Source organism: Carassius carassius, chromosome 42 (genome assembly GCF_963082965.1).
Source record: "Carassius carassius chromosome 42, fCarCar2.1, whole genome shotgun sequence".
NCBI classification, from domain to species: domain Eukaryota; kingdom Metazoa; phylum Chordata; class Actinopteri; order Cypriniformes; family Cyprinidae; genus Carassius; species Carassius carassius.
Window position 1 is genome coordinate 24,456,114 of NC_081796.1, and position 13,071 is coordinate 24,469,184.

General features: G+C 33.2%; 2 protein-coding genes across 3 annotated transcripts; one reads left to right on the forward strand and one right to left on the reverse strand.

Annotated features, from left to right (window-relative positions):
- Positions 1 to 418: 418 nt before the first annotated feature.
- On the reverse strand, positions 419 to 3,294 carry si:ch211-40k21.9 (THAP domain-containing protein). The gene is made up of 3 exons (XM_059535305.1): positions 3,164 to 3,294; positions 1,756 to 2,444; positions 419 to 946 (listed from the first exon to the last, which is right to left on the reverse strand). Exons 1-3 carry the CDS (start codon positions 3,226 to 3,228, stop codon positions 933 to 935), a joined length of 768 nt encoding a protein of 255 aa, XP_059391288.1. The 5' UTR covers positions 3,229 to 3,294; the 3' UTR covers positions 419 to 932.
- A 953-nt stretch (positions 3,295 to 4,247) lies between these two features.
- LOC132124299 (progranulin-like) lies at positions 4,248 to 12,956 on the forward strand. Of its 2 annotated transcripts, none has more exons than XM_059535262.1 (14): positions 4,248 to 4,380; positions 4,927 to 5,070; positions 6,590 to 6,712; positions 6,808 to 6,906; positions 7,074 to 7,224; positions 7,953 to 7,988; positions 8,126 to 8,217; positions 8,360 to 8,498; positions 8,606 to 8,754; positions 9,334 to 9,576; positions 9,771 to 10,019; positions 11,127 to 11,375; positions 11,480 to 11,716; positions 12,521 to 12,956. In XM_059535262.1, exons 1-14 carry the CDS (start codon positions 4,378 to 4,380, stop codon positions 12,632 to 12,634), a joined length of 2,028 nt encoding a protein of 675 aa, XP_059391245.1. In that variant the 5' UTR covers positions 4,248 to 4,377; the 3' UTR covers positions 12,635 to 12,956. The 2 variants fall into 2 exon arrangements, with proteins under 2 accessions (XP_059391245.1, XP_059391246.1); XM_059535263.1 differs by having other exon boundaries at positions 8,654 to 8,754.
- The last annotated feature ends 115 nt before the right edge of the window (positions 12,957 to 13,071 follow it).

Here is a 13,071-nt window from a genome sequence, read left to right on the forward strand (position 1 = left end):
CATGTGCTCATTTATACACTAGAACAGTTGAAAGGCCCTTAAAGTTGGCAATGGCCATTTAGTGTCTTTATATTGTATTGATTAAACTACTGAGCAGATATTAAATCCATGTGGTTGCACTATTAATGGCACATCTGGACCTAGAATATGAATATATATGAATATGTTTTTTAGAATGTCCTGCTTTATGAATCATTATGTAATATCATATTGTCAATTACGTATTATCATATTCTCTAGAAGAACTGATGCCAAATTGAAAGCTGTGTCAGGATCAGTTAAATTAAAATTAAATATATTATATATTTTGAAATTAACCTTGACAATTGTTCATTTGGATGCCTGATATCAAATTTACTGAATAATATCAATAAAAAAACACTTATATTGAAATGTTCAGCATAGCTGCAACTGGAAGTTTGTTTCCATGCAAAATTTTTACTGTAGTGATTCTAAGAGTAAAGCTTTTTTAACCATCTGAGAAAAGAGGAACCAAGATCTCAAATATTTCAGAAATGTACGAATTGTACAATATAAAAAAATTGCAAGTAGAACATCAAATCATGTAACAATTCAACAGAAAACAAGTGATGCAAACACCATCCAGGCTGACATCTATGCTGGTTCCTTCAGGGTTTCTTGCATTTCCAAAACCAAATGAGGAAAATAAACAGCTATTCTTTATATATTCTTCTGACATCTCTGTTCATCTGAGATCTCTACATCCTCCTGACCAAATCAACTTATTCCAGAACACAATGTCATTTCCCACAGTGTGTCTGTTACGGACCAGTGGAAAGGACTGGAAGAATGCTGCCAGAACAAAACCACCTCCTCATCTTAAGGCATACAGTGGTCTTGAGTCCAAGGCTCTTACCAGGAGTAATTATTTTAAAGCTCTTGACCCTTCGGTTTGAGCTGGAGCCCATGGTTTAGATCCTTTCAGCTGGGGAGACATAAAGTGTGACATTCATTTTTTTTTTCAGCATGCAAATGTGTATATATATAGATATATATATATATATATATATATATATATATATATATATATATATATATATATAAAACCTAAAAAAAAAAAAAAAGTTAATTGAAATAAAACATTTTCAAATATATTTTACTTCGGCCATGGAAATATTTCTATACTCTATGTACTAAACTATATAGACAAAAAATAACTACTAAATATAAAAAAACAACAAAATTACAATACTAAAATAATTATAATGACATGCTCGATGATACTAAAATTAAACACTGGATTATAATGCACGAGTCATGTCGACTTTTATGATAATTTTGTGTCCTTTTTGAAGCTTGACATTATTCTTTTGTAAACAGATATTAATCAAAATATATTTTGTGTGTGTGTTCCACTGAAGAAAGAATGTAATACATGTTTGGAACGACATGAGGGTGAGTAAATAATGACTCTTGCAAAGTCTCGTTCCCGTTCTCAGGGAACCGAGGTTATGAAATATTAGAAATATTGAACAGTGTAAAAAAATTATATATACTGTATATATTTAATTACTTGCTTTGCCATCTTTATAGAGTGCTGACTAAATGTACTGACTTACAGATATTAAATCCACGTTGTTGCTTTATTAATCCCCCGTCTAGACACAGAATATGTTGAACTGTTTTTGAAAAAAGTACTTCTCATATTACCAACACAATGAACTGATCCTAGTCCAAATCCTTGATTATTTAAATTATTCTAAAGAAAAAATGCTATATACTGTATATACTTACAGCTTGTTTTTCCTGAGGGTAACCTGTGTTTTGTCACTATGAGGTCTTTCGCTTTCAGCTCCGAAATGATGGAAGACAGTGAAGTCAGTTTTCTTTTTAACCTTCTAATCGTAGCATTCTTCAGTTTCATCTTTTTTCTGCATGCTTTAATCTTTCTCAAGACTAAGTTCAAATTGTACTTCAATATCTCTGGGGATTCGGTCTCCTGCATGTCTGTGGTTGAGCTGCTGTCCTCTATGGAACTACAGGCTGTGTTTGAAGACCAAGAGCTGTAGCAATGATCATGTCTAACTGCAACGACACATATTTCAGTGGGGTACATCATCGGGGTCCCACTAGTTTCAGTCATGTCTGGATCTTTCTCTTTCACAAACTCATCCAAAACAACTTCCTCCTCCACAAACATTCTCCTGTCATCCCTTTTGAGACAGTATGTGTGAAATTCATGACTTTCCGGGTTCCTCTGCCTTACTTGGGTGCGCCGTGGATGCTTCTGAAAGGGGCCAGGGATGAAAAATATGGTAGGGACTGCCGTTTTAGCAAGGCACACTTGACCTTTATTGTTAGTGAAGAAGCAACTATCTTTAAAGTGGTGGGAACATAAGCGAGAAGATGGAGATGGCTTAAAATGATCACGTCTGATGTTCACCAGCCACCGCTGTAGCCGATCTTTATCACCTAAAGGGAAGCTGAGGGAAATAGATGAATTTCAGAGAGAGGGAAAGACAGTCAATTAGAAACAAAACAAGCTCATTCATAGTTTTTGGTCAGTAAAAGTATGCCACATCAAATAAAAAAAAGCCATACAACATAAGGAATTAATTTCGATTGAGGTAAAACTTTAGAATAATGGTGCATTAGTTAGGTGCATTTATTAATTAACATGAACAAACAATGAACAATACTACTGTGTTTATTAATCTTTGTTAATGTAATGAAAATACAGACATTCGTTGTTAGCTCATGCTAATTCACACTGCATTAACTAATGTTAACAAGCAGAACCTTTGATTTGAATAATGCATTAGTAAATGTTGAAATTAACATCAGCTAAGATTATTAAAAGCTGTAGAAGGATCGTTCTTGCTTGGATCATGTTAACTAAAGTAGTTAACTAACATTAACTAATGGACCATTATTTAAAGTGTTAACTTGATTTAATTATTATTTTACCATCCAAACCTAATTTATAAGGTTTTAAGATTTATAAATTTTCCACACTGTTCAAACTGAACTACTCAAAAAACTATCAACACACAGACAAAAAGTTAAAAAGACAAATAAGTCTTAATATTTGCACATGATATGCACGTTACGTAAATAATAACTGGCTAAATGTAAATGCAACTGTAATAATGTGGCTGGACGATTAAATTAAAAGATTGAATACATCCAATAACCAACCGACCGATGAAAACTTGTACTAGATCCTGGTGAATGCCGATTTGTACAATTCACAGCTGCACACGACATGTTAAATGTCAAAACACTGACACATCTTAACAACAACAACTTCTGTCTTTGGTTTAGCGGCGGCGCGCAAACGTTAACGGCGCGTTACTGCCACCTACCGGTAGTTTGTCATGAGACACACATTCATCTATTTCTCACGATTTTACCGTTATATGAAATGAGTGAAAACGGATAATCATTTTACTATAATTAATTAGTAATAATAATTATCAGTCATTAATATAATCTTCAGACGATGGCGCACTGCAAAGCTTTCTCCATATAAGGGTCCTAATAACAGACAGGCTATTAGTAACTTTTTTTATGTTTTTTTAATGGTTTTTCAATGGTTAAGCTTTCTAAACCAGCAAAAATCCAGACCTCCAGGGTTTATTAAAATTAATAGAGAAGTTAAACGTACGTTAAATTAAGTGGTAGACTCCAAACCATTAAAAAAACGCACTGAAATAGAAATATTTTTTTTATTTTATATTATTGTTAATAGTACATGTTTGCAATTTTTTATGTATTTTTTTCATAGCGTAAACTAGTTTTTTTTTTTGCCTAATAATGAAAAAAAAAAAGACTCACGGAGAGTCATATGACATGCTCGGGTCACGTGAGAATGTGAAAGACAAATAAAGTAAAACTCAGCAGAGAACAGCGTTATATATCCACTTCAGCGGATTCATTTTTAACATCTTCACTGGCTTCGTGAAAACACGGTAAGTGCTTTCTCTTTATACTTATGTCTGTATTCAGTTTTCTTTAATAAAACAAGTCTTTGTTTAGGGTTTATTCCGGTCGCTCACTCGCTTCCGTCGGAAACAATGAGAAACAACGTTACGTTACATTGTAACAGCAGTTTAAAATGATAACAGTTTCATTCATCGATAAAACAAAACATGCTTACTTCTTTTCAAAGTCAGGCTTTACACATTATACAATATGTCAGTTTTCATAAATATAGAAACAAATACGATCTAATAGAGTTGCCTTTTTTGTTAATCGATGCCATAAAGTGATTAGAAGTGATTCATCTGATCAATAATGTGATTTTATTTATGCTCTTTAATGGTTTGTGTTACAGCGCAAGAAAATCCTGAAAATCCGGGCTTGCATCTGAAAATTTAAAGAGCATAAGTTTTTTGGATCAGCAAACTTAAAACAATGGTGAGTAGTGTGTAGTAATCTAATTATTCCTTAAAGTGTTTTTTTTTTTTTTTTTAAACATTTTATGAAATCAGACTGTGTTGGCACAGTAGTTTTCAGGAAGTCTAAAGTGTGCTGAAGCAATTGTTCATCAACCAGGCTTGACCTCGATATGTCACGATATGTCACGAGATTGTCGGCATTGTTGCATTGCTCAAGAAATCAATCATTTAGGAACTGTACGTCTTAAAGAAACTCTTGTTCAGATGTTGTAATCCACTTTTGTCTGTCGATTGTCAAATGGAATGGAATTTCAGTTTTCACTTAATTCGACCAGACATTCCTCGGTGATCTTTATGTATCATAACTTTAACAGATTTATATTGTATATTTAAAGTGTTTGCAAACTGTTGTAACTAATCATCCTCAAGCCTCTAAAGTTTTGTGCTATTATGCAAGCATTTTTTTTCTGGCACTCGTTAACTTTTGATAAAGATGATAATGAAATCTGTGTCATGTAAACCCAATCAAAGGGTGTTTGGTTCACACCCATTTCTTGTTTTTCAGGTGCGTGCGTGTGTCGTAGTGTTATTATGTGTGTGTCTGAATGTGTGTGGTGCTCTGATTTGTCCTGATGGAGGGATGTGTGAAGATGGAAACACCTGCTGTCAAACTCCGTCAGGACGATACGGATGCTGTCCGCTACCCAACGTATGTGTTTATCATATTTACACTACTGTTCAAAAGTTTGCGGTCGGGAAGATTTAAAAAAAAAATGTTATCTTCTGCTCACCAAGGCTGCATTTATTTGATCAAAAATACAGTTAAATTGTGAATTTTTAAGATTCAAAATATCTATTTTCTATTTTAATATATGTTAAGTATAGTAATGTATTCCATTAATTTTCAGCATCATTCTTAAGTGTCACATGATTCTTCAGAAATCGTTCTAATATGCTGATTTGCTACTCAAGAAACATTTTTTTATTATTGTCAGTGTTGAAAACAGTTGTGTTGCTTAATATTTTTGTGGAAACCCTGATACGTATTTTCAGGGTTCTTTAATGAATAGAAAGTTACAAAACAGCATTTATTTGAAATCTCTTTTGCAGTCACTTTTGATCAGTTTAATGCGTCCTTGCCAAATAAAAGTTCAGTAAATTTTTTGACACAAATCTTACCATTTAATGGTAATGATTTACTCCGTTCCTTTTATGACTTTATTTAATATGTGCTTTATTAAAGGGATATTTCAGCCAAATAGTTTGGCCATATATGACTTTTTCTTTCTGAACACAAAAGTTACTTGAATCAAAAAATTTTGTTCCGTTTAATTTTGGGATTATTATTATAATTTTTTTCCAGTGTGAACTATTCTGTTAAAAGAGTAGTTCTACCAAAAAATTGAATTTGCTCAAAATGTATTAGTATTCAGGCCATGCAGATCTGGAGGAATTTTGCATTCTGTCACTTTAATGGATGCTCTGCAGTGAATGGGTGCCGTCAAAATGAATCCAAACAGCTGAAAAAAAAACATCACAATAATCCACACCACTTCAGTCCATCAGTTAACATCTTGTGAAGTAAAAAGCTGTAAGAAACAAATCCATCATTTCGAAAATTTTAACTTCAAACTGTTGCTTCTGGCTAGAATACGAGTCCTCTTGTTCATAACATTGCTTTCTCCAGTGGAAATGTCAATCTGAATCAAGAGAGAAAAATGCACGGATTAAGCACGTTTTGCAAATGAAAAGAGTTCAAGACTATTCAAAACAAATATGTGGGGTAATTTTGATATTAGAAGAAAAGAGAACAGGGGATGGACTTTTTCACTGAAGGAAGCGGTATTATGGATTATGGACTCATATTTTACCCAGAAGCGACAGTTTAAAGTTAAAACGTCTTAATGATGGATTTGTTTCTTACAAACAAAAGGAATTTCACTTCACAAGATGTTAATTGCTGGACTGGAGTGGTGTGTTTTCCCTTGATGTTTTTATCAGCTGCTTAGACTCTCATTCTGACGGCACCCATTCACTGCAGAGCATCCTTTTGGTGAGCAAGTGATGACGTGCTAAATTTCTCCAAATCTGTTCCCATGAAGAAACAAACTCATTTACATCTTGTTTGGTCTGAGGGTGAGTAAATTTTCATTTTTGGGTGAGCTATTCACAGTAAACAATGTGCACATTCATATCAAATGACTCTTGTTTTGTATGTGTGTTTGTAGGCAGAATGCTGCTCCGATCATCTACATTGCTGTTATCAGGGCACTCTCTGTGACCTGGTACACTCCAAGTGTGTGAACAAGACACACATTTTAGACTGGGTGGAAAAAGTCACGACAAAGCCGGTAACACGCATCCCTGCATAGCCACAAATCCAGATAAGGCTTGAGTAACTAATCAGCATTGAAATAAATCACTCTTATTTTTTACATTTTTTTAGCAAGCAGTAATTTGTCCAGATCAGGAGTCTGAGTGTCCTGATGACACCACCTGCTGCCAGATGCCTGATGGGAGCTGGGGCTGCTGTCCTATGAAAAATGTATAGCACCTGTTTGACCATATTTCTATTCTATTTCCCAAAAGCATCATAAGCCGAAGATGGAGCTACGATCACCAGTGGAGCTACGATCAACTTAGGCTTACAATGCTTTTGGGAAACGCAGCCCTGGAACAACAGTCTTTCTCTCTCTTTGTGTGTGTGTTTAGGCCGTGTGCTGTGAAGATAAGAGACACTGCTGCCCTCGAGGAACTAAATGTGACCTTGAGCATTCAATGTGTGTGTCGGCAACATACGGATCCTCCCCACTCTGGAGGAAGTTCGCTGCTCGTCGCAGGAAACCATCAGAGAGGACAGCAGGTCTGACAGTTTCTCAGTTTTACATTTCATTAGCATTAAATTGCATTATGGCCAACTTAATGCTGTTATAAGCATAATACACTCTTGTTCAAAAGTTGGGGGTCAGTAAGGTTTTTTTTTTTTTTCATGTTTATGGAAGAAGTCTCTTATGTTCACCAAGGCTGTATTTATTTGACCAGAATGCATTAAAAACAGCAATATTTGAAATATTACAGTTTAAAATGTTTGCTATTTGAATATATTTTAAAATGTAATTTATTTCTGTGATCAAAACTGTATTTTCAGCATCATTCCTCCAGTCTTCAGTGTCACATGATCCTTCAGAAATCATTCTAATACGATGATTTTCTGCTTGAGAAACATTTCTGATTATTATCAGTGTTAAAATGCTTCATATTTTTGGGGAAACTGTGACGGTTTTTATTTTCAGGATTCTTTGATGAATAGAAAGTTCAAAAGAACAGCATTTATTTGAAAGAAATCTTTTATAACGTCATTACTATCTCTTTGGATCAATTTAATGCATTCTTGCTGAATTGAATAGTATTAATTTCTTTCATCATCTTACTAATCCCAACCTTTTTAAAAGTAGTGTATTTATTAGCTGTATTTGTTCACTGGAGCAAACGAAAGGTATAATCTTTCATAAAATGACTCGAATATTACTGCTTTAAATTTGCTCGTCCTTTGCACACCAGCTGATTATGGGTGTTATTATGATATTGCAGTTGTTCCTCCTCCAGACTCCAGTGATATTAGAGATGGTAAGACTTTCTGACACCTGCTGTTGTTTTGGTCCATAAGCCCTATTTTAATTATTATTAACTTCTCTATACATTATTCATCAAGTGTCTTTGTTGAAACTGACACCTCTGGATTCTGTGTGTGTTTATGTGGTCAGTGATTTGTCCAGATAAGATTTCCACATGTCCGGATGATACAACATGCTGTAAACTAGAGAATGGAAGTTACAGTTGCTGCCCATTGCCAAAGGTGCTTCACTTTTGTCTACATGTATATTCAATAATTTTACTGTAGGTTTTCTAAGTTGTATTTTATGGTCACCCTGTAGTTTGCATGTATTTAACACTCTCTAAGATTGAGTTAACAAGCATAAATGTGTTTTTTACTGTAGGCTGTGTGTTGTTCGGATCATTTGCACTGCTGCCCAGAGGCCACGACTTGTGACCTTGTCCATAGTATGTGTGTGTCAGCCAATGGCGTCATGGTAAAAATGGGCACTAAGATCCCAGCCACCTCCCTGAATCAGAAAGGTAAACATCCATTTATTTTTATTTAAAAGTATTTCACTTTGTATTTGTGGTTGATCCATCATGAAATTTGTTGAAATTTCAAGTTTTGCCGCCTTGGTTCAATATAGAATATGCATCAGTCCATCTTTTGGCAAAGGTGCCCACCTTTTCAATAGCTTCATCCAATCAGAAGTGTGACGAGACGGCTTCATGCCCTGATGGTTCTACTTGCTGCAGAATGTCATCTGGAAAATGGGGATGCTGCCCTCTGCCACAAGTAATACATTTTCTTTGCCTAATTTGAATGTATACAGGGTAATTGGTAAAACTCTTATAAAACAATTATATAAATGTATTATTTGTTTAAAAATGTAAAGTATTTTTTTTCTATTATATCTAATTGTATATATTTTATATTTGTTAATTTTCTATTTTCATTTAATTTTTGTTCTTTTTTTATATTTGGTTTTTAAAACCACAGGTATTTTTGTATTTTATATTTCTTATGTTTGATTTTCATTTTTTGTATATCTTTTATCATATATTTTTACCTGACTTAATTTTGGATTTAGGTTTTTAAGTTTTATATATTTTATATATATATATTTATATTTAGTTTTATATTTTTTATGGTCATTTGCTTTATTTATTTGTAAAATAAATGTACAATAAAATATATATCTTATATTTAATGTTAGTTTTGTTATATTTTACATATTTAATTTTATATATATATATATATATATATATAAAAAATTTATGCATATTGTTTTTTCATTTATTTATTTCATATTTATTATATCTTATTCATTTATTATACATTAATTATTTCTTTTATATTTATTGTAATGTCTAGGCAGTGTGTTGTGAGGACCATCTCCATTGTTGTCCTCATGATACTGTGTGTAATCTGGCCGCCAGCACTTGTGACAGTTCCAGCGATCAGGGTCCCCGTTTTTCTGTGCCTTTGGTGAAGAAGACTGCCGCAGTGACCCTGCCATCACAGAACCAAAACTGTGACGAGACATCACTGTGTCCAGCTGGGACAACCTGCTGTAGACTAACCTCAGGGTCATGGGCTTGCTGTCCTATGCCACAGGTACAAACACATTTAGGGTTTTAGAGGGTTTAGACAGGATAAAGCACAGTATGCTTTTTTTCTTTTTTTGGTTCAGAAAAATTCATATGAATGCTTTTTGTTTGCTGACTTGGCTATGGTTGGTTTGAACTCCAAATTTCTTAAGAGTTTATTCAACGTTTCTATATTCCTATGTGGATAATTGAATATTGCAGGCCGTTTGCTGTGCCGATCAGGAGCATTGCTGTCCGCAGGGCTACAAGTGTGACTCGACTCAAAAAACCTGTGTACACCCTGGCCTTCCCAGCATGCCCTGGTTCAGGAAACAGTCTGCGCTGAAGCAGTCTGATGATCATACTCCAGTGGACAGACACATGTGTGACAATAAAACCAGCTGTCCAAAAGACGATACATGCTGCTTTATGAAGAACCTTGGCAAGTGGGGCTGCTGTCCGCTGCCAAAGGTCAGACATGCAAACATTAGAGTATAATATTAAACCATTCACGGTTTGATACAATGTAAATGGCACAAATGATCACAACTGAGTCAACTCTGTTCTAGATTTTATTTGGTTTTATTTGTTATATTGTGGTTAATTATTTGGTTTATTTATGAAATTGAATTTTATTTAGTTATTTGTTATTTTAAAGTTATGTTTTTAGTTATTTAATTTTTATTTTAATGATTTAATTTGTTATTTATTCTAATTTTTTTGTTTGTTTAGCCGTTTTATTTATTTTGTAGTGTTTTCTTCATTCGTTTTATTTATTTTACAGTTATTTTATTGTTATTAGTTATGTAATTGAATTGTTTTATTTGTTTTTTTTTTAATTTAGATATTTAAATCATTTTATAGTTATTAGTTATTTATTTAATGGAATAGTATGAGTTAATTACATTTAGGTATGTTTGTTTTAATTTAGTTATTTTATAGTGATTTAGTTTTAGTTATTTAAATTGTTTTTTTTTTATTTAGGTATTTGTTATAGTTGGTTATTTTGTTGTTTTAATTATTTTTCATTTGATGACTTAGACAGTGTATTTTTACTTTTGCATTTTAACCAAGATGATAACTGTTGAATTCAGCATGCAATATAATTTGCCAATTGGATTTTTTTTTTGCCTATTGAGTACTGTTTTACATACAAAACAATAGTAGACCGTGTATATTGATTAGATTAGATTCAACTTTGTCATTATGCAGAGTACAAGTACAGAGCTAATAAAATGCAGTTAGCATCTAACCAGAAGTGCAAGAATATAGTGATTTATATACATACAAGTACAGAGTAAGTGAAGCTATGATTTACAGAATGTACAGTGGAGTTGCTATATACAGTATTGAGCAGAGTATGTACAGAATATAGATAGGAATGCAATGTAGGGATTGTATATACATTATGAACAGCAGCAACGTGAGAACAGTGGTAATAAAATACAGTTGGATGAGTGTGCAAAAGTATTGCTAAACAATATATTCTATGCAAAATAACAGTAGTGCAATGATATTTAGTATATATAGTACTCCATTATGTAAACATTTCTCACACTTGTCGTTTCGTCTCTTAAGGCGGTGTGTTGTGAGGATGGAGATCACTGCTGTCCAAGCAGCTACACGTGTAATGAGAAGAAAACAACCTGCACTAAAGCCTACCATGAGATCCCCTGGTACACAAAAAAAGAGGCCAGGGTCGTGGAGGGGTCAGAGGTGCTGTTCGGAGATGAAGGTGTGAAGTGTGACTCGACGATTAGTTGTGCATCTGGTTCTACCTGTTGTAAATTACCCACAGGGCAGTGGGGCTGTTGCCCTCTTGTCAATGTAAGCCTTTGCAGTTTATTTTATCCCCTCATGTCATGCAGAATTCTTTTTCTTGTCTTTTTTGAGTGGCTCAGGGTTAGTTGTCATGTGTTTTCTCTCTGCAGGCGGTGTGTTGTGAGGATCACGAGCACTGCTGTCCACAGGGCTACACCTGCAACCTCAAATCTGGAACCTGTATTAAACCGTCCGGTTCACACAGTGTTCATCTGACACAATTACAAACACACACTGACATGCGTTCAGAAGAGGAGGTGCTGTGTGACGCGTCGACACGCTGCTTAAAGACACAGAGCTGCTGTAGACTATCAGACTCCACATGGGCCTGCTGTCCGTATAAAGAGGTAACAAAAAACATGGCTGATCATGAAATCAAATTTTTTCTGATATTATTAATGGTGCTTGCCAAAGGAAACATCACTATCACTGTTACTTTGTTTTAGTTATTTATTTGTGTACTGTAATGTTCATTTATTTATATATATATATATATATATATATATAGATATAGATATATAGATATAGATAGATATATATATATATATATATATAGATATATATATATATAGATAGATAGATATATATATATATATATATATATATATATATATAGATAGATATATATATATATATATATATATATATATATATATATATATATATATATATATATATATATATATATATATATATATATATATATATATATAGATAGATAGATATATATTTTATTTATTTTCAAATAAGCTTTGGTTTAATGTTTATTTATTTGTATAAAGTGTAACCCATTAATTTATCTTATTTAATTATCTGTTTTTCTATTTGATTACGGAGTTAAGAAATTAAAAGTCAATTTAAATGTTTACAAAAAATATTTTGCATTGAGCGTGCTCATTTATTTATGTATTGCTTTTTATTTATTTATTATTTATTTCTTTGTTTTCTAAAACATACCTATTTATTTATTTTGTTAGTTATTTATATTTTTAGTATGTTTCTGTATTTATGTAATTATCACGTGTTCATTGAATTTGACATTTATTTTTTATGTGTTTACAGAATATTGCATACATTCATAATGTGAAATCATTACTACTGATGTCAATCTTCACTAAAACATGTGAACACTAAACTGATTGTTTTTGTAGGCAGTATGCTGTGAAGACATGAAGCACTGTTGCCCTGTGGGATACAGATGTGACCCAGAAGTCCAAGGCTGCACGAAAGCATCCACATCCATGTGGTGGGAGAATTCACTTTAAATGAAAAACCACAAACTGACACTGAACCACATGTCCATTACACAAATATACATCTCTCCACACACACTTGAGCGCTTTGACATGCTACGTGTTGCATAAACCATTGTTTTAAGATGCCGTCTTCAGACAAGGGATCTAGTGCATCTAGTGTTTTTTGTATTTAGCTTTCATTACAATAAAAACACGCAGAGCCTTATATTTGAGCAGGATACACTGAGAGACTTTAGTTTCTGATTTAAATAAATTTAGTTGAAAGGAAACCAGGGCATATTTCAAATCCTAGTAATGCATATTAAAGACTGGAGTTTTGTGTTGTTAAAGATATCTAGAGTGACTATAGAAGTGATTTCAGCAGGACTGCCGTTTTCACAAAACGTTGAAATGAAAATTAGAGGCTAAGTGATGACATTGTAATGACAAATGTTAGTAGGATGTTG

Bases quoted from the DNA above. Each gene is read 5' to 3' on its own strand.
- LOC132124299 (XM_059535262.1), top strand. The intron at 8,755-9,333 runs GTAATACATTTT...TGTAATGTCTAG, and splicing joins GATGCTGCCCTCTGCCACAA to GCAGTGTGTTGTGAGGACCA. The intron at 11,376-11,479 runs GTAAGCCTTTGC...TTCTCTCTGCAG, and splicing joins GCTGTTGCCCTCTTGTCAAT to GCGGTGTGTTGTGAGGATCA.
- si:ch211-40k21.9 (XM_059535305.1), bottom strand. From the start codon at position 3,228: ATGTCGTGTGCAGCTGTGAATTGTACAAATCGGCATTCACCAGGATCT. The intron at 2,445-3,163 runs GTCGGTTGGTTA...TATTTCCCTCAG, and splicing joins TCTAGTACAAGTTTTCATCG to CTTCCCTTTAGGTGATAAAG.